The sequence below is a fragment of the Hippoglossus stenolepis genome, chromosome 2, assembly GCF_022539355.2.
Source record: "Hippoglossus stenolepis isolate QCI-W04-F060 chromosome 2, HSTE1.2, whole genome shotgun sequence".
NCBI classification, from domain to species: Eukaryota; Metazoa; Chordata; class Actinopteri; order Pleuronectiformes; family Pleuronectidae; genus Hippoglossus; species Hippoglossus stenolepis.
In genome coordinates, this window is record NC_061484.1 from 26,218,002 (window position 1) to 26,245,299 (window position 27,298).

The 27,298-nt window shown below is 43.0% G+C and overlaps 2 protein-coding genes across 3 annotated transcripts in view; one reads left to right on the forward strand and one right to left on the reverse strand.

Moving 5' to 3' along the window:
• Positions 1-19,057, reverse strand: part of LOC118125702 (parvalbumin alpha-like) — a 28,628-nt gene extending 9,571 nt beyond the window's left edge. Inside the window, exon 1 of the mRNA XM_035184598.2 lies at positions 18,774-19,057. The gene's annotated coding sequence lies outside the window, so the exon portion shown is untranslated. The remainder of the gene's footprint in view (positions 1-18,773) is intronic.
• On the forward strand, positions 1,574-25,959 carry ncf4 (neutrophil cytosolic factor 4). 2 transcript variants are annotated; one of them, XM_035184575.2, is made up of 10 exons: positions 1,578-1,739; positions 3,073-3,157; positions 3,243-3,402; positions 9,331-9,401; positions 9,960-10,087; positions 11,251-11,299; positions 18,904-19,002; positions 22,247-22,398; positions 23,280-23,345; positions 25,404-25,959. In XM_035184575.2, exons 1-10 carry the CDS (start codon positions 1,705-1,707, stop codon positions 25,609-25,611), a joined length of 1,053 nt encoding a protein of 350 aa, XP_035040466.1. In that variant the 5' UTR covers positions 1,578-1,704; the 3' UTR covers positions 25,612-25,959. The 2 variants fall into 2 exon arrangements, with proteins under 2 accessions (XP_047193828.1, XP_035040466.1); XM_047337872.1 differs by lacking the exons at positions 9,960-10,087; positions 11,251-11,299 and having other exon boundaries at positions 1,574-1,739.
• The last annotated feature ends 1,339 nt before the right edge of the window (positions 25,960-27,298 follow it).

The following is a 27,298-nucleotide window of genomic DNA, read 5'->3' on the forward strand; positions in this document are numbered from 1 at the left end:
ATCCATGTGAATTCATTATCAGAAATTAATCAGTAAAATGATGCAACTTGCAGCTGATGCTTTGTGTGACGGCAGCGAGTGAACTCTCACCTGGTGGAAGGGAGAACAGGTGGAACGAGACGCTGGAGTCACGCACCTCAGATTTAATCATTTTATAAAATTGACTTAATCCAAACTTTTATAACGTTTAGCAAAAACCTAAAAGACGTTTTGGATTAAAACAGAATGTCTGTGTCTTGTTTTATTCATGAGCAGATGATTCTCGTCGTGACTGATCCACAGAGAACCGTCAAAAAACTAATATTTAGCCTCTCTCATTCTTTATCGCGTCCTTTAGGCTTCTGTTCCATCTTTATTATTTACTTGTGGTCTCATTGCTCTGTTTCTAGATGCAGCAGCTCTTATTAATTCACTGTGCACCCCCACAAACAGCAGACACACACACAGTTAGAGAGCAGCAGGACAGCATGACGATGACAATTCAGCATCACCAGTGGGATATTTCCCCGTGGACGAGTTTCTGCAAACTACAACACAGCTACAAGGAGAATGAATATGACAGAAACTATCTTTAAGAAGTATTGACCTAATGTGTACTTCTGCTTTTTACTTTGGTCCATGTCATTTTCTCAAATATTGCACAAGCTGGGTTTATGACCAAATCTGCAGCCAGCCACCAGGGGGCGATCATAACACTTAATGAGGTGTCATGTCCTCCATCTTTGTTTAAAATCCACTCTGCAGACACATGATGGGAACCAAAGGTTTTGTATTTTTAAAAACAGATTTTAACGAATTCCCGGCAGATGATATTTGCCTCACATCAAAGCAGGTGAATTAAACCCGTTAACTTCCTTTCTTTCTTTGTTTAATGAAGACAAAGTTTATTATTATCGTACAAGAACAAAGGGTGCACACCGATAATAATAAAATGTGATGAAATGATATGTTGTATTTTGAATTTGCTGAACTGATCCTTTATGTGCAACCAGCTCTGCTCCCAGTAAAACTACAGGCACCATCATGGACTGAACTTCAACGCTCTTAACTGAGCAATATTCACTGAGCAATACTCATCTGTCGGTGCAATATCAATGGTTTATATTACTTTAATTCCGTTCATATTTGTAATATTTTGTATATTCCTAACCCTTAAGTATTGCATTTGACTTATTATTACTTATTGATGCCTATTTTGACTCTTGCTGCTGTAACACTGCACTTTTCCTCTTTGTGGGACAAATAACGGATTATCTTATCTAATCTTATCTAATCTTATCTTCTCTTATCTAATCTTATCTTCTCTTATCTTCTCTTATTTTCTTATCTAATCTTATCTCTTATCTTCTTATCTTCTCTTATCTTCTCTTATTTTATCTTATCTTCTCTTATCTTCTCTTATCTAATCTTATCTTCTCTTATCTTCTCTTATTTTATCTTATCTTAACCCAACTATCATTGTCATCTAACATTTCTTATATCTACATTGTACCATCCCAGCCTCGGGGGTCATGTGCTCTCTCTGCTTCCTCTGCTCTTATTCTGGAGCTCTCTCTCTTCCTGCTGCACGTTTCCTCTGTGTTGCGCCTGTTCTGCAGCTTTGCAGGTTTCAGTCCGCAGCCTGAAACCTGCGCTAACAGACGCGTGTCTCCGCGCGCACAGCTCGAGCTCCACAGTTTGGGAGCAGTCACAGCTGCAGGTCTCATGATGCCTCTGCGGCAGCAGCTCCGGGACGAGAGGTGAGTGCGATGCACTGGATTCTCTGGTTCACCTGTGAACGAGCACTTTTACTTTTGTTTCTTCTGCACTCTTTTATTAAAACTTTAGGGAATCTGCTTTCAATCAAATGTTTGATGGTTGTTTTTGCTGCTTCTCATTTAGAAATGTAGTCTGTCCAACAAATGCACAGATAAACACAATTTATAGCCTACATTTATTTATTAAATAATAATAATAACTTTATTTGTAGAGCACTGGGTGCCAAAAAGTCAAAAAGTGCTTTACAACAAACAATATGAAATCCACAGACAATCAGACTTAATAACAATTAATAATAATAAAGATACAAATAATAAAATTAAATATATATATATATTTTTTAATCTTAAGAAGTTGGATAAAACAGGCTCTGCTCGTCTAATCTCTTCTCAGAAAAGACTCCATCTCCTCTGGTTTTCAGTCTTTAGACTTCAGAATGGATCTCAGGCTGCGTCCTGGCTGTGAGACAAAAGGTCTGAAACATAGGGAGGCGCCCGTCTGGCTTTAAAAGTAAATAAAAGAGTTTTTAAAATCAATCCTGGAACAAACAAACAGTGCAAGGACACTTCTGAGTAAGACCAATATAAAGGGAGAGACAGTGGTCGAGGTGAGAGGCAACAAGGATGTGAATGAGTTCTCGGGAGATAAAAGATTTAACCTTGTTTCCTAAATGATAAAAAACACTATAGCTCAACTTTCTTAAAATAAGATAATCCCATAATAATCCTTTATTTATCCCCATGGGAGAAATGTGTGTATTACAGCAGCTCCTGTAGAATAAACACTTATAACTAAATAAAACTATATCAGGACAGTTAGACACAAAACAGAGCCAGTGGTGTGAATTAGGGATGCACCGATATGGAAATTCTTGGCCGATACCGATATTTAAAACAACAATCTAGCCGATAGCCGATGAACCGCACAAAGGTTTAACAGGGGGGGGATGGGAGGCGCCTGGCTTTCCTTGGCTTCAGCGCCCGGTGTAAACCCGGCGTCAGTGTACCATAATCTGGATGCCAGATTGGCAGGCTGCAGAAAACATACCAATGAACATCGGCCAATGTTATCGGTGAAAGTCAAGTTTATTACCGATACGCCGATGGCAGTAAACGAGGCGAATATCGGCCGCTACCGATATACGGCCGATACATCGGTGCACCACTAGTGTGAATCCATCTCAAAGTGGTGATAGAAGAAGTTTGATTTCCAGGAGCTTTGCACTGATGAAGTTAGAGATTTTAACTGATTAAAGTTTGTATTTTATTTACCAGTGTAAAATAAATAAAACCATTGTATGTTTGTGTTCCTCAGTGACTTCGACCAGCTGCCGGACGACGTCCCCATCAGCGCCACCATCGCTGATATCGAGGAGAAAAAAGGCTTCATCGACTACTTTGTGCGTCTGGAATCAACCACAAACTTCTACCGGAGTGTCGGGGACGAGTGTAATTCTCATTTTCGTCCCCTTTGTCGTCTTCCAGAGATTTGTGATTGAGGTGAAGACGAAAGGAGCAAGCAAGTATCTGATCTACAGGAGATACCGAGAGTTTTTCAACCTGCACCAGGTGCTGGAGGCCAGATACTCGCCTGAAGTCCCAGACAAACCTGGACCCAACACCATCATCCTGCCGTCTCTTCCAGGTGAGTGTGTGTCCAGCTGATGACTGCACACACACACACACACACACACACACACACACACACACACACACACACACACACACACACACACACACACACACACACACACACACTCACACACACACACACACACACACACACACACACACACACACACTCACACACAGTCACAATATTCAACCCGGTGTCTGGTTTCACATTGTTCAAATACTGTACATGTTTGTTTCTTGAACAGACGGTTCAAAGAGGAGTTCTTCATCATGATGTGTGATTCTGGATTCTGTCCTTTCAGATCTGACAGGAAATCTCTCACCTGAACTTTGTGTGAACACAGTCTCCGATTTCAAATGTTTTTATTCTCCTAGCAACATGACATGTGCCCGAGGCTTCAGAGTTTTAAACAAATAATGAGATAAAGATAAATATTTGCTCTAAAAGTCTGGACATAAGTGAAAATCTGCGACTCTGATTGGAATCTACCATGAGCAGGGTGTTTTAGTGTTTTAGACATTGTTAAATAAAGATGGACGCCTCCCCGAAAGTGAAGCCAAAGTGCCTCAATCGCCTCCTGGTGGCTGGCTGCAGTATAGCTAATAAACGTTTCTCTGCGGGACCTCGATACCGAAGCTCCGTCCCCCGATGGCCTCCGGTGCAAGATGGTTGCGCCTGTTGGGATATTTTTGCTTCATAATTGCAGAGTAGGTGGCAGTGGAGATGAGTCATCCATCTTTATTTACAGTCTATGGCTGTAAAATGTCAGATGTGCCTGTGTTTGGATTCTGAGGTTGTATTGTAACATATCACCGAGGTGATGGGATGGCATCATGCTCTGTTTCGACCAATCAGGAACACGCCAGCACACTTCCTGTTCTTGTTTAATGAAGCAACACTCGTCCACCGACTCACACACTTGCACAACGTTGAGCCATTTCCTGTCTGAACTCTGTGGTCGTTCTGATTCTGATGAAAGTGACTGGCTCACATGTCCAGTAAATTCCAATAAAGCTGTTTTTTTTATATATTAATAATAATAATGATAATAGTTCCATTGCATTGATCATTTAGATCCTTGATTGAAAACATTGTTATTGAGTTTAGAGACTGTAGTTGTGAGTGAGCGACTCCTCTGTCGTGTCACAGTGATCTCGTGGAGGCTCAGCTGCTGATTGACTGCAGAGTGAAAACTGTTCTTTGCTGCAGCGTTTCTGCCGAATCAGTGTCAGTATGCAAACTCACTCCGCTCCGCTTCGTGCACACGGAGAGGAACCGACTGGGTGTGTGGTGACAGCTGTTCTCCCGCGTGGCAGAAGAACTGAAACCCCTCTGAACGTGCTTTACGTAAAAGTAAATCCACTGTGTTGGACATAGAGTTTTATCATAAATCCTCCTCCCTCCTCTTTTGTGTCTCGGAGTTTTCACAGGATTTAGATGTGATGGATGTGCTTGATAATCCCAAAACACTGTAGTTGTAGTTGAAATAAGTTTAATCATTTAATTACTGTCGCAGCTCTTCACAGATCCGATTACAATTTCACCCAATTTCATTCCAGACCCGCTCCTCCACGAATCCTGCTCTGTTCAAGCCACAGGGGAAACGTGACGGCTTGTTTCAGGCACATGTTTCTGCATCGTAATGTGAAGCTTGAGATCTAAAGGCTGAGATATCATCTATCTGAAGGTGCAACGAAATATTAATCAAATTTAATTATAATAAGTTTGATGAGTTAGTGTTCACACCTCAACAAATGTGCAAACGTCCCTCTGTTAACCTCAGTGAACATTTATATCCCTTTTTATCTATGTTGTCAAAACCTTTTTAGCAAAAAAACTTCTTCCCCTCCTGCTCACGGCCATAACCTTTGACTTATGATTCCACTCTGGGTCGACTCTTTCTCCGATGACGTGTCGAGCTGCAGGATCTCTACAGATTGAACCATAAGGGAATTTATAGTCAGCGGTGCCTTTTTTTACTAAAGAGAAAACCATGATTTGTAGAAAATCCAGAACAATAAACTGTTTCAAAAGCTGAAATATACGTTTTACTGGGAACAGCGATGCAGCGTAAAAGTTGCAGGATGACAAGGAGTTGAGTTGCATGAAGAGAAAAAAGTGAATCAGAAAGTGACAGAATGAAGAAATACAAGCATCGGTGCACGTCTGGACTTTTAACGGGCGAAGGTCCAGGGAATAAAAGTCATTGGCCCGTGCAAGGGGGCTGTTGTTAAAGAAGATTAAGAGGTGGGAGGACGCGTCTCCAGCCACAAGCAAACAGGAACTTTAAATTAGAACCAGTCACTGAGTGCGACAACCAGTCAGAGGCTGAAGGGTCCCATTTAAAACTCAGGCTGCAAACATCAGACCAGAATCCAGCCGTTAATTCCCTTCAGGTGATAAATCCAGTCACTGTGCGACAGTTTATCTGTGAAGAGGATTCTTACATTGTTTCAGTTTTAGTTTGAGCCCCTTAAGTTTTTTTTAATTCATTGCTTCCTTCTTAAGTCTGGATTTCCATTAGAATTAGGATCAAGTCACTTCAGATGTACGAGATTTTCACTTGACGATATTCAGGCGTCGGCCGTGTTTGTGCTCGTCCGCTCAGCGGCTCTGGTTTTATTCTGCAGCTCCTTGTTTCCCCATGAGTCCGTCTGTCGAGGAGCCGCCGTCAGTTTTGATTATCAGAGCCTGGAAACCAACCTCTGCACCAATAAAGGGCCTGGAGGCTTTGAATGGGAGGCTCGGACCATTGATTTGGGAGGGATGAGGACAGTGTGTGTGTGTGTGTTAGCATCTGTAAACCTGCTGGTTCCCTGAAGTCTGAATATCTATGTTATTTAGTCTCTTTGTCCGTTTGTTGGTTGGTTTGTGCACTTGTGAGCAAGATCTCACAAAGAAGTAATAAACCGATTTCCTTGAAACTCGGGGGAAGGATGGGACACGGGCCAAGAAGGAACTCTTTTAGTTTGGGCTCAGATCCCAACAAGGGGGAAGATCCAGGAATTTCTTTTATCACTTACTTTAACGACATGCGAGATAGGACGTTATTCATCAACCGCACGTCGGGACCCAGAAGACAACACAGCCGATCTTGTGTGTCCCCGAGTTTCACAGCAGCCTCATCGCTCTTATCTTCACGCTGCACCTGTGGTGAACTGAGGATCCGATAAAACAAGGCTCCTGCTGTTCCCTGACCTCTTCTCCCTGCTCCCGTCCCGTCCTGCACGTCTCTTCCTCCATCTCAGGTTTATTTGCTCTGCATCAGGGTAAAGGTTTCGAATGAGTCACATTCTTGGCAGGTGCTTCAACCGGCGCTCAGCGGAGGGTTCGACGTGTAGAGTGCGAGTTGCAGAATTTGCAAAAATGCATTTGAAGTGAAGGTCAAGATGAAATGTAAAATGCCTATTAGAGAATGCGGCTGTTTGTCCGCATCAATATATGAAATAACCTTTATTTAAGGGTAATATAACAGAATACCAATATGTATTTACGGAAAATCCTCCAATTTATGTTTCTCCAATATCATGTATTTCATATATTAATCTCACCTTCCACCTTTTCTGAATTTTAGGCCTTAAAAAGTCGTAAATGCATTAAATATGTTAAATTCTTAATCAAGTTGACGTTCATTCAACACTTATTCTGTTATATTTGTTGACATTTTGCAGAGTGCATAGTTTTTAATGTTTCTGTGTATTGTAGTTCTTTCTGAAGGATACAGATAGTGGCACGGTTTCATAAAAACGACAGATACCTTCTGTCTCCGTAAGTAGTTTGATAGATAACATGGTGTTTTCAGGGGTTTTCTCTACTGAGCTACTTCCCCTTATCTTTAATTATGGGGACGTGTAAGTAATTCTGACTCTGATATCCCTTTATATAAGTTGTACTTGACATAAATCTTAAATTTCATTCATTACTTCTTAAAAAGTCTGAAATTCAACTTATTGAAACCTGCAGAAACTCTGTTATTTGCACCACTGTTACATGTGTAGTGTATAAAATAGTTTATTTTATTACAGAGATGGATCTTACTCTTAAGTCACATGTTATATATGCAGACACGTGTCTTTTATTGTGAAATTAACAGGAACGTCCTCATTGGATGTAATTCTGTGTCCCTCATCGTCTCTCGCTATATTGGGAAAGTTCTATTTTGCTACAAACTCTGATTTAGCATCTGCCGCTGAGGAGTTTGCTGGATAATATTAGATCTGATGGGTTTAATTGCACTGACAGATCTCATCAGGATGAAAAGGGAAAAGACAGACGTGTCGGGTGGGAGCAGAAAAAATAAATGATGGAAAAGTATATTTTTTGATTAATGAGAAACACCTAATAGAGAGAATATCTTTCTTTCATTTTTTGCTTTATCTATTTCGCAGTCTTTTTATTTTTTTTATTCATGAGTCACCTGAATATTGTCTGGACCAGATCCATCACACGTCCTACAGTAGGAAACAGAAATAGAAACAGCTGTGTGATAGATCCAAGGTCAAAGGGACATGTATCCATCGAGGCTCGGGGAGATGAAGAGAAGTGAGTGAATGATTCATCAGGAGAGCGAGTGAATGGGTGGATTTCTGTCTCCGAGTGGTTGAGTGAGTTATCGTGCTGAAGAGTGAGTGAGATGAGAGGAACTGAGGGGAGGAGAGCGAGAGCTGCATATTGTTGGGGGTCATTAAGACTGTGCTAAATCTGATTTAACAGCGGCGCTGGATGGACTCGGATGATTTGTGGGACGGGGCTGATTTACAGCGTTTGGACTTTTGTGCTTCTTAATTTCCGACTGGACTTGGTGCGACAGTCAGGATGGAGGTCGACACGTTTCAGGAAAAGATGTTTTTCACTTTGAAAAAATGCCAATTACTCCAGATGGTGCTGTGATAGATTGTAACACCAGGGAACTAACACCAGGGAACTAACACCAGGGAACTAACACCAGGCCCACATGCATAAATGTGTAGATGCCAGATTAGTTTGTATAAAATACAAGTTCTTTAGGACTCATCAGCCAAAGTATGATAGTATCCAAACTATAGTTTTAAATAGAGACACATCCTCCTCTTCCTCCCCCTTATACAGAAATGAGGCCGAAATAACCTGGATTCAAACGCTGCCATCTTGTGCATTTTGCAGCCGATAACATCTGGAGTCGGTCTCATCCGTCAATCGTGACGTTTCACCCCCATAAAAAACCAAACCTACTGGAGAAGTAAGCACTTGAACAAACACCAGTGGCATAAGAACTATAACCTAAACAGACAGAAACCATGTTTGAGTTTTAGTTTGGTCCATGTCCCATCCACTAACATGGAGGAAGTGGGATGGATGACCTACACTGCAGCCGGCCACCAGGGGGCGATCGAGGCCTCACTACTGTCATCCATCTTGTTACAGTTGAAAGACTGAATCTGTGTGTTTTGCTGGATTTTCACTTTACAAACTAAAAACCAAACTGAAAAGGTCGTGAACTCTGGAAAATGACAAAAGCTAAATAAATAAAAAATAGTAACAAACAACAATCTTTGAAACAAGGTTTTGGGTTTGAAGGTGACCTGTGGAGTTTTCAAGTTTTCAGTGTCGCTCTGTGGATTCTTCCTCCTCCTCATGAGACATTTGCAAAACTTTTAAAATGCTTAAAATTCTTCACCTTCTCATTAGCAGATGTGTTGATTACTGTCTTTGTCGACACATTGATGAGCTTGAACTGTCAATCAACTAAAGGAATTCACTTCATGTGACATTGATGTACTGTACGTGCAGCCATGATGTTCACCCCCAGGGCATCTTTACGTTTCTTGTTCTTCCACTGAACCACGACACACAAACATCTGTTCATGGCAGTTGTGTGATCTCAGCCGTGATTGTGACTCGTGTGTGTGTGTGTGACCCTGTGTGGTTTTTATTCTTTCTGAACATGTTTCTCCTCAGGAAAAGTCTTCATGGGCGTCAAGCAGGACATCGCAGAGAGCAGAATCCCTGAGCTCAACACGTACATGAAGGTATTTACCTCCCTGTGAGTGTTAATGTTGCGCAGGGGAAGGAGGAGTCGGCCTCCTCTGCAGCGTGCGGCGCGGTAGCCTACAACTCGGTGGGCTGAACGATGCCGTAGGTGGATAAGCACTGACTCGGATATTTCAGCCGTGGTTTTGCAGATGGAGCTCAACGCGTAGGCGCAGCTGCTCCCTTCTCTTTGCTCTGCCCTGTGCCCACATCACGTCTGACTGACTGTAGTTGTGCGACTTTTGACATGTTGCAGCGTTGCTCCATCGCTAAAAACACCATCAGGTTCTCTCTCTCTCTCTCTCTCTCTCTCTCTCTCTCTCTCTCTCTCTCTCTCTCTCTCCCACTCACTCACTTCTTCTCCCCGCAACCTACGTGGTTTCTACTTTGCCACGCTCCCTCGCCTTCTCTCGCCTTGCACTTGTAATCACTCTCGCTTCGTCTCTTTCTCTCCCTCTCTTCTCATCAACTCCTTCCACGCTCTTTCTCCATCTCTTACTTCATCTCCACCTTTCTCACACTTCTTCCCTTCATCCACTCCTCTCCTCTTGTCCCAGGGGCTGCTGGGTCTGCCGACATGGTTCCTGCTGGAAGAGGCTCTCCGGATGTTTTTCTACCAGACGGAACTGGACAGCAAACATCAACCTCTGGCCCTGAGGCGTCTGCGTCCACAGACCCGCAAAGTGTAAGCCCCGCCCCCCCACAGCCCACCCTGCTGACAAGATAAAACAGAGTCGTGATGCTGAACTCCCTTCGAACCAATCATCAAAGAGCTCCTGATCTGTTTAGAGGTTAAAACCACCAGTTCCATCCTCGTGAATCTTTATTCAAACTATTGTGCGTCCATGTGAGACCCCTGGTTCTTTTAATATTTATATATAACAAAGAGTCGCCGCCTCGACTGTCTCCTCCTCACACGTCGCATCCTAAAAGAATTTAAGTCGCGAGGAAGCAATAGAGGAATGATACATAAATTTAGAACTGAGAAAAACCCCATTGAGCCTTATTGTCCTTGTTCTATTCTCTACTTCCTCTTTTATAACGACCGTTCCTGCTTCTGATTGGCTCATCTCCCTGTGGTCAGGTTACAGGCGATGTGGCGAAGGGGGATTCTCTCAACAGGATGTGATGCAAAGCCAGACTCCGGTTACTTCCTCTGCTCTTACACCTGACCTGCCTTTATTTAGACGGACAACATGAGGAACTGCGATGTTTCCTCTTTTTCTGTGTTGCGACATGTTTGATTCCCTCATCGCCCTAGAAACCACCTGCCTTTTGCAAGATATCGTAACTGTGATCTCCTGCGATTGAGAGTTTTATTGTCATTTGTCGCACTTGTTACAAAGCGATCCAAGTTGAATTTCCGTTCATACACCTCATTACCTCGTGGGAGCGACGCGATTATTGAGTTTCCTTTTTTGAATTATTGAATCACTGCACTTTTTAATATCAGAGTCGCCAGGAGACGGTTGTGATGGATGGCGATGGCGTGCATACAAAACACACAACTGTAGTACGACACATCCGTCTGTGATGAGTTTGAGGCAAAATAAAACACTGTGATCAGTTTGTCTTTCACGCGTGAAGAACACAGCAGGAGATTGTTCGGTTCAGACGCGTTAAAAGCATTTTAATTTACTAAAATCTGTTCTCTTACATCAATAACATTTTAAAATGCTTTTATTTTTATCTATATTCTCTGTAAAGCACTTTTGAGCTGCATTTACAGATCAAGTTTATTATTATTATAGCAATTATTATTTAAGAGATAATGCATTCTGTTATTAATTATACCTGCAGACGACGTTCACGTGTCTGACTCGTCTCTTCTCTGTTTTTTTCTTTTAGAAAAACAGTCAAACCAAAGATGGACCTCTTCTCCTCCCCGAGGGCAGAGGTATCTATGTGTGGTTAATCGTTCTTTCTTGTTGTTGTTGCTTTGGTAACGGTCTCCATGGCCACCCACAGAGCAACAACTCCTCAGTCTAACAACCACGCAGAATGCACCACATCACCCCGAGAAATACCGTATGATCCTGTCAACACACACACACACACACACACACACACACACACACACACACACACACACACACACACACACACACGTCCAAATCACTGCATTACTTTCTATTGACTGATGTGACAAATCAATAAGGACGGAGTTTAAAAGTGCCAAACTTCTTCTCCTCCCTCTTGCCTGTGACTCCGTTGACCTCATCAATAGTTCGGGCCTCGCTTCACTTCCTCTTTTAATTCCTGCATCCTTCTCTCCTTTCTTATTAGCCTCCCCCTCCCTCCCCCCCTCGCTTTACCTTCTCTCCCCCTTCATCCCCCTTTTTGTTTCAAACAACCCTTAAGCTTCACCTTCATTCCTTTTGCCTCTCCCCTCCCTCTGTCTCTTTTCAAGGTTGTGACCATCTCTCATCCATCTCTCCTCCTCCTCCTCCTCCTCCTCCTCCTCCTCCTCCTCCTCCTCCTCCGTCCTCTTCTTCACATCCTCTCATTTTTATTCCGTTCACACTCTGCACTCGAACACCATTATATAGGGGGTAAAAGAACAGTTTATATCCTGCAGGCGTTGCAGAAAGTTGTGCGTCAGTGTGTAGCTGCTGTGTTTCAGGAGCTCAGTGAGGTCAAGGGGTTGAAGTTTTAATGACCTGAAAGTTAAAGTTAAAGAAGCCTGTTATTCTAAGTACGATGGTTTGTACTCTTGTTGACACAATGCATCCCATAACCCTCCTTTTATACTAATTGTCAAACCCCAGAGCTCCAACCTTCAGTGAGTAGCAGCCAAAGAAGCCCCCCCCACTTAAGGCCTGCAACTCACAGGGGTCCTCACAAAGATAGAAGAACCAGAGCATGCACACGCTCTCCACAAACGCCTATTTTTAAATGGAATCAATACAGTTACACTTGTAGTGACTGTGTGTAATAATGTGTGTGTGGGAGTAATGATGTTGATGCTACTGTTTCATTTGATTTGCAGTTCGATGTGTTTAGTGTTTACGTTTTATTTGCATGTTTCTTTGTGGCACAGTTCATTTTAATTTTGGTCTCACACACTCACACATGGGGCTGATGCTTCCTGAAAGATTTATAAGCTCCATGTGTCAATCATCCCAGTTCCAAACGGATAGGTAGAGTCTCTGCACACTAATGATACCGTATTCAAATATGTGCCTGTGTCGTATCTTTAACACAAGTAAAATAAATCTGCCAGTGCAGCAGTATGTGTATGCAGAGTACTTCAACCTTTACCCAATGCAAAACAATCTTCTATGAGTCAATGGTTGAAATTAGTAAAATAAGGGTTATGTAATTGACAGGAAATTAATTCACAATTATTTTGTTAACTGGATAAACTGGAGATTTTTGCAGTTCAAGTGTTTGTGTGTGATGCACCTTTGTAAGTGGTTATGTTTACAGCCAGAACAAGCTGTACTATGAGTTGTTATCTGCAGGTGGTGTGTGTGTGTGTGTGTGTGTGTGTGTGTGTGTGTGTGTGTGTGTGTGTGTGTGTGTGTGTGTGTGTGTGTGTGTGTGTGTGTGTGTGTGTGTGTGTGTGTGTGTGTGTGTGTGTTTCTGCAGCTCCTGTGTGCTTTAGCCCCTTTACAAAACTTGTCCTAACCTTGCACTCTCAGCTGCACACAAACACACTGAATCCTCACTGCACACTTCACTGGTCTTTTTTTTTTTGCCAAACTAGTAGCAGCAACTCCATCTCACTCCGTCCTCCCCCTCTGCCTCCCCTCCCTCCCACACAGATGTAAAACATCGCTGCGCTCTACTCTACCAAACCTAGCAGCCTACTCAACATTTATTTTAGCTCCCTCTCTCCTCCTTAGAGGGAAAAATGAGCGCTCCTCTGTGCGTTTGTGTGTGTGTGTGTGTGTGTGTGACCCGCTGTGCAGGGAAGTGGCTGTACAACTCCGTCCAAACGCTGATCAATGGCCGGCCTGAGCCTGATGGATCGGAGGAGGAGGGCGCCGGCATTTGTCACAGACGAGCTGGTGCAAACGTTGGTGTTTACACTATGCAACACTTCATTCCACTCCACTTAGTATCAGCTCAGGCTCAACCCCGCAGCCTGCGATGAGTAATTGTTGACTTTGGCGCTATCGGTTTCCAACAAGGTCAATGGGAAGGCAGCTCTTGGTTAACAGAAGCTTTTAATGATGCCCACGCCCGAGGGGTAGCTTGTCTGATTTGTAAAGTGGGGCAAGAAAGACAAAGAAGCAGGAACAAACCGGAGATGTTCAGATACCGGTGTTCAGAATGAATTCAATCTATGGCGGTAACGTGGGCTGAATGTGCACATGCACGGATAACACTCTTATGCATATCAGATTCCAAGTGACAGGTAGCCAGACTGAAGAGAGAAAGAACTGCATCGGATGCCACAGCTGCAGCTGAAATATGAGGTCTGACTGTCTGCAGGGACAGTAACAACGTTATGGACCACAGCACGAGCATGTGGTGGCTGAGCCAGGCCAAACAACAACCGGGTTAAATAACGTTAAAAGTCCCGGTATCGCGTTGGGAAGGGACAATGAGATCATCTCTCACAGAAACAGCTTGAAGGAGAGAAAAGAGGCAGAGAGGTGAAAGGATTGAGTGAAAAAATGCACAAAACCCCATCAAATTAGAAATAAAAAATTAGAGGGGTGGTAGTCGACTGAGGCTCAGCTCCTTCTCTTTTGCAGTGAGAGCCATGAAAGCAGAAATTAGATCCTATTTTAGATAAAGACCTTTCCAAGATAAAGAAAATAAGATTAAATGAAGGTAGAGTACACCTCGTACTTCTCAATGGGAAGAGATACCACCTCAGAATCCAAATGTCCACTTGTAAGGTGTAAAGAAGTGAAATTATGCAGTAGAAGGTTCATTGTTGCAGCCATTGAGGTGAAATAACCACAGATTCAGGAAAGTTAATACGGGAGGTTCGATGAATATTTGAGACCAGCAGAGTCATGGCACTGATTATTAACAGTTTATGTCTGTGGCTAAGTTTACGATTAGAGCTTAAACATTGAATTTAAAAATGTAAAGATATCGTGTACTTACATTAATCAAAATGTTTCCAACAATGTTCAAACCCAGAGAAATGTCGCCTTTTAATTGCGTCACATCCACTTTACCTTTGGCTTTATTACGAACGACGTATGATGAAGGAAAACCACACAGCTAGCCAGTTAGCCAATCGGCTGTTTTCACCTTCCACTGTTTGTATTGGTAACTTCTAATGGATCATGATTAATCATTATCGTTTGCTGCGTAACATCAAGCTAGATATATCGTTATTGTTTTGATTGAGAGCCCCCTAGTGGCCGAAGTTATATTGTTATATTGCTATAACTTCAAATCGGAGCAAACGATGTACGACGAAGAAAAAACGGGAAAACTAAGTGACCCAAGAAGCTTATGGGACAAGAAGTGTTGAAGACAGAAATCCCCACGATCCCATGCTGCTTCACGATGTCATACATATTTTGTTATGATTACGATTGTGAGACACCTATTGGCCGAAGTTACATATCGTACGTTTAAATCAATGAAGCTGATTCGTCAGAAGGTTCCATGAGTCTACGAGATTCACTCTGCAGAACTTTAACGTAACAGCGGAGTCACAGTGAAAAACACAAATAAAAATCACCCAACTCTGCACTTGTACGATGTTTTGTAGCTTATTTTTCTCAGTGTCGCAGCTCATCACATGGTTCAGTGCTTCCAGCAGCAGCAGCAGCAGGCAGGTGTTTCCAGCTGAACCCATTAAACCCACTGCTACGCCACCTGTCAATCACCGAGCAGGAGACGGACACATTTAGCAGTAAAGAAAAGTGGAGCAACATGACAGACAGTTATTTTCAGAATGAGAGTTAATTTAGGACTTTGTCAGGCGGTCAGAATCTGTAACAAATGCAAAGTACAGTAAGTAATGGTGAGCCACATATACTCGTACTGTAAGAAGTAGGGGAACGTTTTAATTAGAATCTTTTTCTTGCTAAAGCCCAAATCCATCCCATTGTCGTGTAGCGTGACGGCTGAGAAGCAGGAGTGACCCACACGGAGGTTCACAACCTCTGCAGCTTGTGCTCATTCTCAGATCCATGTGTGTATTGTGATCCTTCTCTCCGGGCTTTCGAGGAACTGGGCCAGCTACTTAAAATATGACACTTTTAACGTCAGGAGGAGGAGAGAGAGAGAGAGAGAGAGAGAGAGAGAGAGAGAGAGAGAGATAGAGAGAGAGAGAGAAAGCCCTCAAATCTCATCTCCTCCTCCCTGTTGCCAGAGTAATGAGCTGCAGGTTTAACAAGCTCATTAAGGCGGGGTCGGCCCAAGTCTAATTGTACCAGATGATTGCTCCTGTGGCTGCGTGAACCCAAGGGTTGGACGGCTACATTTAGAGAGCTGCTCCTCATCGGGCACCCAGGGCTCATCAACGCCGAGTAGCTGCACTGGATTAACTGCAGCCAATAGGAAGAGGAGACGCAATCTGTGGCTGCATTGCATTCTGGTCTATTCGTACTGCTGCGTGTAGAAAATAGTGAATCGTAGAATCGAGCCCCTTGTCTTTGGTTCATAGGGTCGTGGTGATGTTGCTGTGTATCTGGTATCTTGAGTTAGGGCTTTCAGACATGAACTGAAGTCTGGATACTTTCCTGAACTTCTCCGGAGAGGCTCTATGTGGGAACGTAAATGTCCGAGTATGTTGTTCTGGACATTTTCCTGCCAGATCCCAAGTTAAATGTCCAGATCGTTGACTATCGTTGATCGTTGACTTGAAAGTGGAAGAAAACAAAGATCTCCGGATGAACAAGAGCACGTAAAAGAACGCAGACAAAGACGTGGAAGGATGATGGGATACGAGATCTTTTGGGAAAATGTCCGATCAGGACTTCATGTGTGAAAACAGCTTAACACACAAAATGGCTCATCCTGGTTTAAAAGGGCTTTTGTCTGTTTATCACCTTTTCACTTTTTCGTGAGCAGAGGCTGAAAGAAATTGGATTTAATGAAGTGATTGCTTTTTATGCAGCTTGTTAAATAACAAATTCAGTATTTATTTAGTCAACTGTCTACAGAACAGACTTGTTCATCATATCAACTGGTTTTATTAACAGACTGAACTGTTAAAAAAAACAGAGCAAATTGAAAAATAGAAACAGATGCTACAGAGACAAATGTAAAAAGACAAGGACGGGGATAAGGAGGTAGAATGATGATGTTGAGGAGATGGAGCGAGAGAGGCAGCGATGGAGGGAGGTTTAGAGAAAGGAGGGATTGCTTTGTCACATCATATTTGGTGTTTTTGTTGGAGATAGTATCTTATCGCCCCGGTAACACATTTTCACATCATCTATAAATTACAGCCAGCGGCGTGTCAGCGTGATTATAAAACATCTTCTGGAATGATGCATTAAAAATAACAGCCATGAATTCAAACCCTGTGTGTGTGTGTGTGTGTGTGTGTGTGTGTGTGTGTGTGTGTGTGTGTGTGTGTGTGTGTGTGTGTGGCATGTGTGTGTGTCGTCGGGGTCAGGGTAATCTCAGTGGATTGTTAATCCAGCCGACTCCCTCACTCCCCAGCTTCATTAATCTGCCACTTGCCTCTGTCTCATTTTCTTCTTCACACTCACACACACACACACACACACACACACACACACACACACACACACACACACACACACACACACACACACACACACGCACACACACACACACACACACACACTCACTCACCTCACACACACACACACACACACACACACCCACACACACTTGTTCATGCAGTCCTTCATTCACCTACAGACACGTCCATGCTTGAACATGTTTTTTAAATGTGTAATTTTCTTAATTTACAACATTTTCACGTGCAATTCTGTGCAGCTTGGTTGAAGTCAAGTTGGCTGTTGGGCCTTGGTGGAGGTGTGTGCACACAAAAGTCAACCTCATGGTGGCGCTACAGGAAAAATCAGGGGGTCACCAGCAATATAATCAATATTTTAAATTGAGTAATGCTTTAGTTTAATTATTCTTACAGAGGAAAGCAGAGGTTCCTTTTCACTCCCTCACTCGCACTCTGTCCTGTGAGGATAACTGTATCCCACAGACTCTCTCTGCACCTCTGCTCAACTTTTACTTTCCTTTTCTCCTCCTCCTCCTCCCCCTCATCTTCACCTCCCTCCCACTGCTTTAACCGCTCCTCGTTCTTTTTTCTTTTTTTGGGCTCCCGTTTCGTCTCCAAAGCTCCAACGCGCTTCCAATTTTACCGTCTCTCGTGAGTGCTCCCACTTTCTGTTTCTGTCTTTCTCCTGCAAACATGTTTTTGTGCCACTTCAGGCGACTTTATCATCGATGTGTCTCTGCAGGAGAACACGATTTGGTTTAAACGATAACGACCCTATTGACATAAATGCTAATTTAACTCTGGATTTATTCCAGACGCACTAATGATAACCAGGACTGTTGAGCATCTCACACACACACACACACACACACACACACACACACACACACACACACACACACACACACACACACACACACACACACACACACACACACACACACACACACACCACACACACACACACACCACACACACACACATTTGCTTTGGAGGAGGGCATCTCCTCTTCATCACTTTAGAAAATGGCTCATACTTTTGCACCTAATCTCTCTCTCTCTCTCTCTCTCTCTCTCTCTCTCTCTCTCTCTCTCTCTCTCTCTCTCTCTCTCCCTGCCTCACACACACACTCTTAGATGTACACACACTCAGTACCACATACATCGTACTGCCAGTTGTACACATGGTATTTACACACAGAAACTAAAGACGCAATTCATATATGCAAATGTTTCTCCATTTAAATCATCAATCAATCAACCAATGAGAAACTTTCACAGGTTTCAGCTTCACACACACGTGAGGAAGCATTTTGTTTTTCTCACTGTCTCGTCAATGTAATTGGATTTTTGACAGTTGGTCTGGGAAAAACACGAAGAACTGGACCTCGGACTTTGTCACGTGTCACTTTTTCAGAAGTTTCAAAAATCTCAAATCAATCCTCAGATAATGAAAGTAATCAATAGTTGCAGCTCCACCTCAAACACACGAATCATCACACCCCTGGATGCAACAATAATATAAAATACTGTCATATATGAAGACACAGATCCCTTCTTTCCCAATTTCTTACTTTCTTACACTCTCTTCTTCTCTCACACACACACACACACAGACACACACACAGACCAAACATCTCTCCTTTTTGCATCAGTCATCATTTCTTTTGAAAAGTCCGTTCTTCACTTACTGTTCATCACGTTATTCTCCACCAGTAAAAAAGTGTGTAAAGTCTTACCTGTCCGCTCTCACCGTCTCTTCTCTCTCTGGGTTGAGTGTGTCCGTCTCTCTGTTCTCGTCTCTCTCTCCTCTCACTGACTTTTATGCGTGTGTGTGTGTGTGTGTTTGTGTGTGTGTGTGTCTTCCAGGCGATGTTTGACTTTCGCGGCAACGACAAGGCAGAGTTGAACCTGAAGAGGGGAGAGGTGATCTTCCTGCTGCGACGAGTCAACGCCGACTGGCTGGAGGTAAGAACGGAGAGAGAGGGAGCCAGAGTGGGAGAGGGAGGGAGGGAGGAGAGAAAGAGTGGGAGAGTGGAGCGCGGTGAAAGATGGATGGAGAGGGAGAGGGAGGGATGGGAGAGATAGTGAAGAGGTGGCGGGGGAGAGGAGGCACGAGAGTAAAAATGGAAAGAGAGGGAGGAATCTTGTTCAGGATGGTGGAGGGAAGGAAAGAGATGAAAGAGTGGAGGAGGAAAGAGGAAAGTGAGGGAGGAAAAGACAAGGAATGGAGAAAATGTTGGGGATGAAGAGAGGGGAAAAAAGGGGAGATGGAGAAAGACGAGAGGATGAGATGGAAGGAACAAAATGAAAAGAAAACTTCGATTCTGCATTTGTGTGGCTGCGATCTTGTCATCTTCCTCATCTGCAAGAAGCTGCAGCTCATCCTCACACAGATCTAAATGTATCACAGCATGTGAACATACAACTGGAAGATGTTTGCAGATAAAAACGTTGTGCAGTGGTTAGCATGGTCCCCTCATCGGGCTCTTGGTTCGAGTCCTGGTTCGGCCCCTTCTGTGTAGAGTTATATTCTCCTGTGGGTTTTCTCTCCAGCTTCCTCCCCCAGTCCAAAGACCTGCAGGTTGGGTTAATTGGAGACTCTAATTGGACGGTAGAGGTGAATGTGAGTGTGAATAGTTCTTTGTTTGTGTAAAGACCCTTTTCCATTGGGTCAAAAAAAACCAAACATCTGGCTTTTGTCTGCAATGACAATAAAACACAATCAGCATTTACTCTGAGGTCAAATAACTCCAGTTCCCATTGGCGCTGATGGAAACATGACACCGTGGGGAACTTCTTCTTCTTCTTCTACTTCTTTATTTTGGCAGTCAGCCGCTGCGTTTCCGGGCATTGGCGTATAAATGGGTTATCCGGAACAATGCACAACAGCGTTACCCTTTCTTTGTATCGTGCAAGATGCAAAATGTGACGAGACGAGACAAGACAGCGACGTGAGAGAACTCAGTTTCTGTTGTATTTGGGACATCGAACATGACTTACTGGGGAGGAAGAAGCAGGAACAGAGCAAACTCCTTCTTTTGGGAATAAAGTCGATCGCATATTTTTTGGGCGTGTTTACCAGAGTTTAATTTTGTCGTAAAAGAGTTTTTGGATGATATCTGTTCCTTTATTTGTACTTGTGGGGTCATAAGAGAAGGATTGTTTTAGTTTGAAGTAGAAGTCCTCGACTGGACTGAACAGAGACTTGACCTCAACTCAATTTGGTGTCTGAGAGATGAGCTATAACATGTGATCCAACTTCAACCCCAGCGATGCTCCCGTGGTTAATTTCCTGCAGCACCGTCTCTTGCATATTACATTTTAATGACACTTTGAAAGACAGATTAAAATTTGTTTCATCTCCACATAGCAACAGACCAGAACAGTCACTGGTGTGGCGGAGGTGCCCTGCTCCACTTTCCTTTGCAGGAACAATTACTTAATGAACAAAATGACCTGGTTCCACACTGCAAGTGTCACGTGGAAGTCGCTGCCATCCAAAAATGGGATGTGGGACATTTTTAATTAGCTGCCCAACATGAAAATTCGATGCAGGGACACATTTGTCGTAGAAAACCTGCTTTGTCACATCGTACGTAAAGAAGAAGGTCAGGAAACGTGTTTAATGAAAATGTGTGAGGTGTTGAGATGGAGTGATGAGAAGCCGGGAGTGGGTGAGTGGGAGACAGAGAGAGAGAGAGAGAGAGAGAGAGAGAGAGAGAGAGAGAGAGACGAGGTGGAAGCTGTGGTGGGAGCGAGGGAGCGAGGGAGCGAGTGGAGGAGGAGGATGCACTTATCCTGCCCCTGGCTTTTCTCGATACAGATCCTAGAAATCATCACGGAGAAGAATGATAATCTGTTTATTCTTATGCAACGCTGCAAACACTCGTTGGTCATTTTTGGCAACTTTGCCTCCACCCTTGTGAGTTTTTTTCTGTATTTTAGGGTGGGCGAGGTTAATGCAACACTTACAACTCGTGAAAAGTTGACTGAGTGCATTTGATTTAGTCAGTAGACGAAGAGGCTGTGGGTGGAGAGCGTGACAAACCCAACAGGCAGACTGGTGCATCAAGGTAAATGTTTCAAACTCACCAAAGTACAGAGATCTCATCAGTTTCAGGATATTTCGGGAGAAAATGAGAAAAACTCTCTGAGCAGGAGAAGCTGCAAAGTTTCCGATGAGAAGCCGACTTCATCTGCATCTGGTGTCACATTATTCCAAAACCACATCACCAAGAAATCACCAAAATGTTTCCACCTTCTAGAAATTAGATTAACTGGGGAGTGGAGAGGAAAGAAGTGACATTTATTAAATATTATTCATTTAATAGGTATCATTAATATCATATTTTGACTTGACTGGGTAGGTATTATATTAGTCTGTATATTCCTATGGTTCACTTGGCTTTTATTTTGAAAATAGATTTTGGTTAGAGTACAGCTCCTTTAACTTAAACTTAAAGATGTTCATTCCCCTAATCTTTAAAGTAGTCTTAAAAATTGAAATAAAGAAAACTCTAAGGTACTCTCCTATTAAACAGATAAAGTACCTTTATTTTCATGGCATGGTCATAGTAAACGGTGGATTAACTGTATTTTTAATGCATTTATTCAGTCTTATCGACCCTCAAAGCGCTTCAAATCCATATTAAACCCAAACTCTGACTCGATTTGGCAGAAAGCCTTCGTCAAGAAGCCAGAACTGACAACCAAGTCCCTTAATTGTTAAGTGCTCCAGGAAGCTCCTCTACAAATATCCTGGTTTATCATGACTCGTATAATAATCTTCACAAGTGATGCCTTTGAGTTGCAGCATGGGATCATTGAAATGCTTGAATAAGAAGCCCGGAGAGAATTCCACGTGTCAGGACCGATGGGACCGAACCTCATATTTCACACGTTCATCCTGATAAGGTGGATGCTTCCTTGCACAGTAAACTGCTGGAGATGTGCTTCATGAGATATTCTCTGCACGTGTCTGTGCAGACTTTAAGTAAATAGACACCTGGAGGGTATTAAACGCTGTGCGGTTGTGTTGAGTGTTTGGAACAGCAGCAGCACATCGTGAATAATAGGTTCATTAGTCGGGAAAACGATTCTCTAGACGAAGCTCCATCCTCATATTTCTCTCCTTCAAATCATCAACTCATCTCGTCGTCAGTGTTTTATCAGTCCGACCGTTCACTCTCTCCTCTTCTCTTTTCTTCAGGGCACGGTGAACAATCAGACGGGCATTTTCCCAAAATCCTTCGTGAAGATCATAAAGCCCCTCCCAGAGAGCGAATCAGAAGGTGAAGGTGGAGCTCACACCTACAGCTACCTGCGCTGCTTCCTGCTCACCCCCTCTGGAGTCGCCACCAGGTCTGCTCAGGAGGAAGTATGTTTGTTGTGTGTGTGTGTGTGTGTGTGTGTGTGTGTGTGTGTGTGTGTCTGTGTGTGTGTGTGTGTGTGCGTGTGCGTGTGCATGTGTGTGTCAGGAAGGTTACGTTTTCACCCCTGTCAGTCGGTTTCTTTATTTGTCAGCAGGATTTAGCAAAAATACTGCTGAGCTGGTTTCCACTAAACTTGGTTTAAGGGTGAGACAAGAAGAAAAAAAACAAATTTGCAAAAGAAAGTTTTGTAATGTTGAAATTTAATATGTCTGACATCACACTGAGTTGGTCTTTAGTCTTAGATTCGGGGAATATTGCTTAGATCGGCAAATTTCCAGCCACCTGACTTGAACTCAGAACTCATTGTGTTGAATATTAAGTTGAGCCTCAATCAGTCCAACAACAGATTCTGTTTGAGTAAAGACTTTAGTTTCATCCGAATGCTAAAAGGTTTAGAACGTAACCTGCAGAAATCTGTAATAGTTTTTTTACTCTGAGCACAAAGCAGTTGTACTCACAGATAAATACATGTCATGAAAAAAGATAAATACTTGCCTGGGAAAAGTTTGCCTCGAGCTACATTCATCCCAGCAGCTGAAAATGTAATATTATGGCTAAAAGACTAAATCAATACTAACTTATGAACCTGAGCCTAAAATGAACGTCCTGAGAAAACACCTCACATGGTCATGTTCTCAGTTCAGCTCTTGGGAACGGGTCAATGGAATCGTTTTGTGTAACTTCCAATCTCTTGCTACATTTCTGGTGATTACACCTGTAGGGTTGAATATTTCATGCACCTTTGAAATAACGTCCAACCCTCAGTGTTTAAAACTGATCCTTTAAGATTGTGTGTTTGTGTTTGTGCAGAGACGTGTGTGTCCAGGAGGACCTCACCATCCAGCCGTCATACAAGGAGCTACTGTCCCGCATGAGGTACGTCCCCCTCACAGCACAGATTTCACTTCCTTTCACTTATTTTCTTCAACACGTACGAAGCAATGACAAATATTGCATTTCATTGTCTCTTCATTACATCTATACTCACGTGGGGAAACAGCGATGAGGAGAAACAACGTGTTAATAATTCCTCTGGACGCTTGTTTAGTTGTTTCGGGGGAAATGATGGGATCCAGCCTCACACATGCGAGTGAATCCCCACACCTTCTAAATGATGTGCTAATGGAATCCAACACGGACATATTTGATGAAAGGTTGCAGTGAAGTCAGCGGAGGACGTGGCCATTACACTACAAAAAGTTACTAATTGCTGAGAGGTGACCTTTGACCTCTGCTTTGCAAAGCGTTGTGAAGTGTTCGACCTGTTTTACTGAAGCCATTTCAAGTTGGACTTTAAAAGATGCTGAAGATAAAAATTGAGCTTTTTGTTCTCACAGCCAGGAGAGAGAGCGATGCTCCGATGAACTCAGGCGACCTTAGTGTATTTCACTGCCTGAGTATTTTTTGAGTGTGAAGTTGCAGTAAAATTCCAGATAGAACACGGATGAGTAGACGTCCATTAAGTCTCCAGTCTGCCCCCGGGGGCTGTTGTGCACCGCAAAACCTGCAAATTACCGTTTGCCAATCATCACCTCTCATCAAATTGGTTCCTGTGGGACCTCCGACTCCCCTCACCTCCCTCCCCACCGCGCCGCCATCACCGGATGCACATGGTCATTACGCCGCCATATCTGCTCCTCTCCGTCTTTCTCTCTTTGGCTCTGCCTCTCCCTCGATCTCTCATTATCTGGTAATTTAGATAGGTGAGCGCTGTGATGATTAGTCCTCCCCATTCATAATCAGTTCATTTCCACCGCTTATCTGCTCATTATTGTTTTTCTGCGTTCGGGCTCGTTGTGCCCTGGAGAAGGATGGATGAGACCCTGGTCCTGAGTTTTAAAATGGCTTGGTACTGATAAAGGGAAGGGGAGGATGATGAGAATCGGGGGGGTTGTGTTGCGTGAAACAAGAAAGAGGAAGAGGAGAAGAATCGGTGAGGAAAGGGTGAAGCAACTACAGATGCTGCTGAACTGTACTGTAGAATAAAACTAGTTAATTGATATCGATCATCTTTTGATAATTACTTATTTTCTATCCTGTCATCGTCACCACACTGCTGTTCTTATAGTGTTTGATCATATATAGTCACCACATCGTTCACAGTTCATCGTGCAGTACTTTGTGGAGATTTCACTACGACGAGAACGTGACTTTTATGTGATAAGTCAGATCTCTGCGTCCTTCCCGTGTCCTTTCATTGCTCGGGGCAGGGAGTGTTTAAATATTCCTGCGCTTGTCCTTCATCAGATTTAATACTTCATCATGTTGTGCCTCCAGGAAGCAAAGAGAACAACCCTCATAAAACTCTCCATTTCTTTCTTCTTCTTCTGGGGGGGGTCACGACTTCCTGGACACAAGCGTTACAGTCACGTTAGAGAAGGTGGTGCTGGACCTTTTACTTTCACATTTACTGTGATCCGACATAAAACTGTAATAAAAAGACGAGGAGGCCGAGTGGCAGCAGTAACTTCACTGGAACTGTGGTGCATCACTTCATTTTAATGTCGATGTCAAACATTAACTGTATTTAAAGATGGACGACATGACAGCTCCCAGAAAGTGAAGCCAAAGGGTCTCAGTGGCCCTCTGGTCGTTGTCTGCAGCATAGGTCATAACCACCTCCTCCATGTTAGTGGATGGGACATGGACCAAACCAGAAAGTTTCTGATAATTTGGGTTTTAATTCATTATTTGATGAACATCGTGATTGACAGCTGAGACTGACTCACAATAAGTTGAGCGCTACTGTGGCTCCTCCCCCGATCGCTACTGCGTGGACTCTGTCTCTGAGAAAAGCTTTAGTCTTGGTTTGATTGGTCAGGTTTAAATCTCAGCTGTGATGTCATACTTTTAAACAGGTCAAAGTAAAAAGTGAAACATATCTGAGGTTTAAACTTTCTGAAGTGTGACGTTTCTTCTCTGCGTCTCCCTCAGAAACGTCTTCAAGGAGGACGACATCGCCGTGAACTACCGAGACCCCGAGGGCGACCTCATCCGCATCCTGGACGACGAGGACGTCCAGCTGATGATCAAGGAGAGCTGCGTTCAGCAGGTCAATGACAAGAGACCTGTCAATCAGTTTCCATGGGAACTGCATGTGACCATGACCTCTGACCTCTCTGTTTACAACACCGAGGCCTGAGAGAGAAGAACTGAGGTTCATTCCATGGAGGTAGAGAAACTGTTTGACACTTACTGAGAGTTAACGTCCTTTACATTTCACATTTCTACTAATTTAATGACATCTTCACATTTTACAAGCTTAAGATTTGTTCTTACTCTGGAGAAGCTGAGCAGCACCGAGCTTGTTGTAGATTTAAAACCAACCCGGGAGTCTCGGCTCAGCCTGGAGAAAATATCTCCGAGTACAGAAAATTGAATATGTAAAAAAATTATATTACTTCAAACAGGTCAGAGGTTTTCTGACTCAGCTTGAAGCTACTTTTATATTGAAACTTTTCTCTTGTTAATAAAAAGCTGTTCACATTCAGTGTATGTTGATTCTTTGTATTCAAGTTTATTCTAAATTTATAATATAGAATTTTTGCCAAATCCAAATCGCACCAAATTCAACACTGCACTTCCTCTGTCCCTCAACAACACACGATGAGTGTGAATAAGATGAACGGTTCTGCACTTACTATAGATGGTGGCAAGTTCCGCCAAATATTATTAAGTTTTAATGTTGTAGAGAAACTCAACAATTTCCCCAATGGACAAATACTTGGCGACGGTGGAGAGAAAATCTGAAGAAACCTCGAACAGAACCGGACTCTGTGTGGGCGTCCATACCTCCACCTGTTGGGGTGGGAGAAGAGAAGTGAGAGGTGGATGGAAAGATGAGAAAGAGGAGAAGAAAGAGGGAGAGAGTTAAATATTCATATTTGCTGGTTGCTCGCTCTTAAATGTGAAGATCTGCAGGATTTGTACATCCATGAAAACTGAATCTCTGGACAGTCGGTCCCACAAACAAAAACAGAATGAAGACATCACCTCTGGATTCAGGTTGATGATGGACATGGTTTTTTCACTACTTTCTAATATGTCATAGCCTAAAATGGAGATGTTATTTTTTTTGCATTTGCACAGAATTTACACCAGGGTTTCCTCCACTTTGTCTCTTTGTGGGTACAGAACATATTAACTTATCACTTCCTGCCAGACTGGACCTGAGATGCTTTTGGGAACACGTGCTTGGATTTTCTGTTTGTTTTTGTCCTCCACGTCTTTGTCTCACGCTCACATTTTGTCCAATGTGTCTGCTTTTCATTCACACTCGCCTCGGGACATTCAGATATTGCCTTTGCTGGCAGGACAGTTTTTCCCCTCATCTCTAATGCAAAATTATTCCCCTCATATTCCCGTTCAACAACCTCTCCCAGACACCGTGGAAGTTATGCATCTTTAAAAGTTGCTTATCGCACCGGAGGTGACTGGAACTCGCTCGTACTTAAGCGTAAGCGCCTTCATTCGATTCAGTATTCATGTGCTTGTTTTGTTCATTTCTTGAGGAGTAAGCATTTTTATGGAAATACGTTTTGAATTTTGAATTCAAATCTTTATCTGCTTCTTCATAATGAGAAAATATATTTAATTACCAGTTTTGGGAGAAATGCAACTTATTTTAGACCATTGTCCTAAAAACACTTTTTTTTTTTAACAGTATCTTAAAATACAAATGTGCTCCCTGGACACATGTGGGTGTAAATTGTGTATTTTTTAGGTGTTAATGGGTTTTTTGTTGATCATCTGCTCCTGTGAAGCTCAGCACTGTTCTGATATTCACTCTCACAGAGAGGATCGGTGCAAGAACTGTGAGATTATATTGA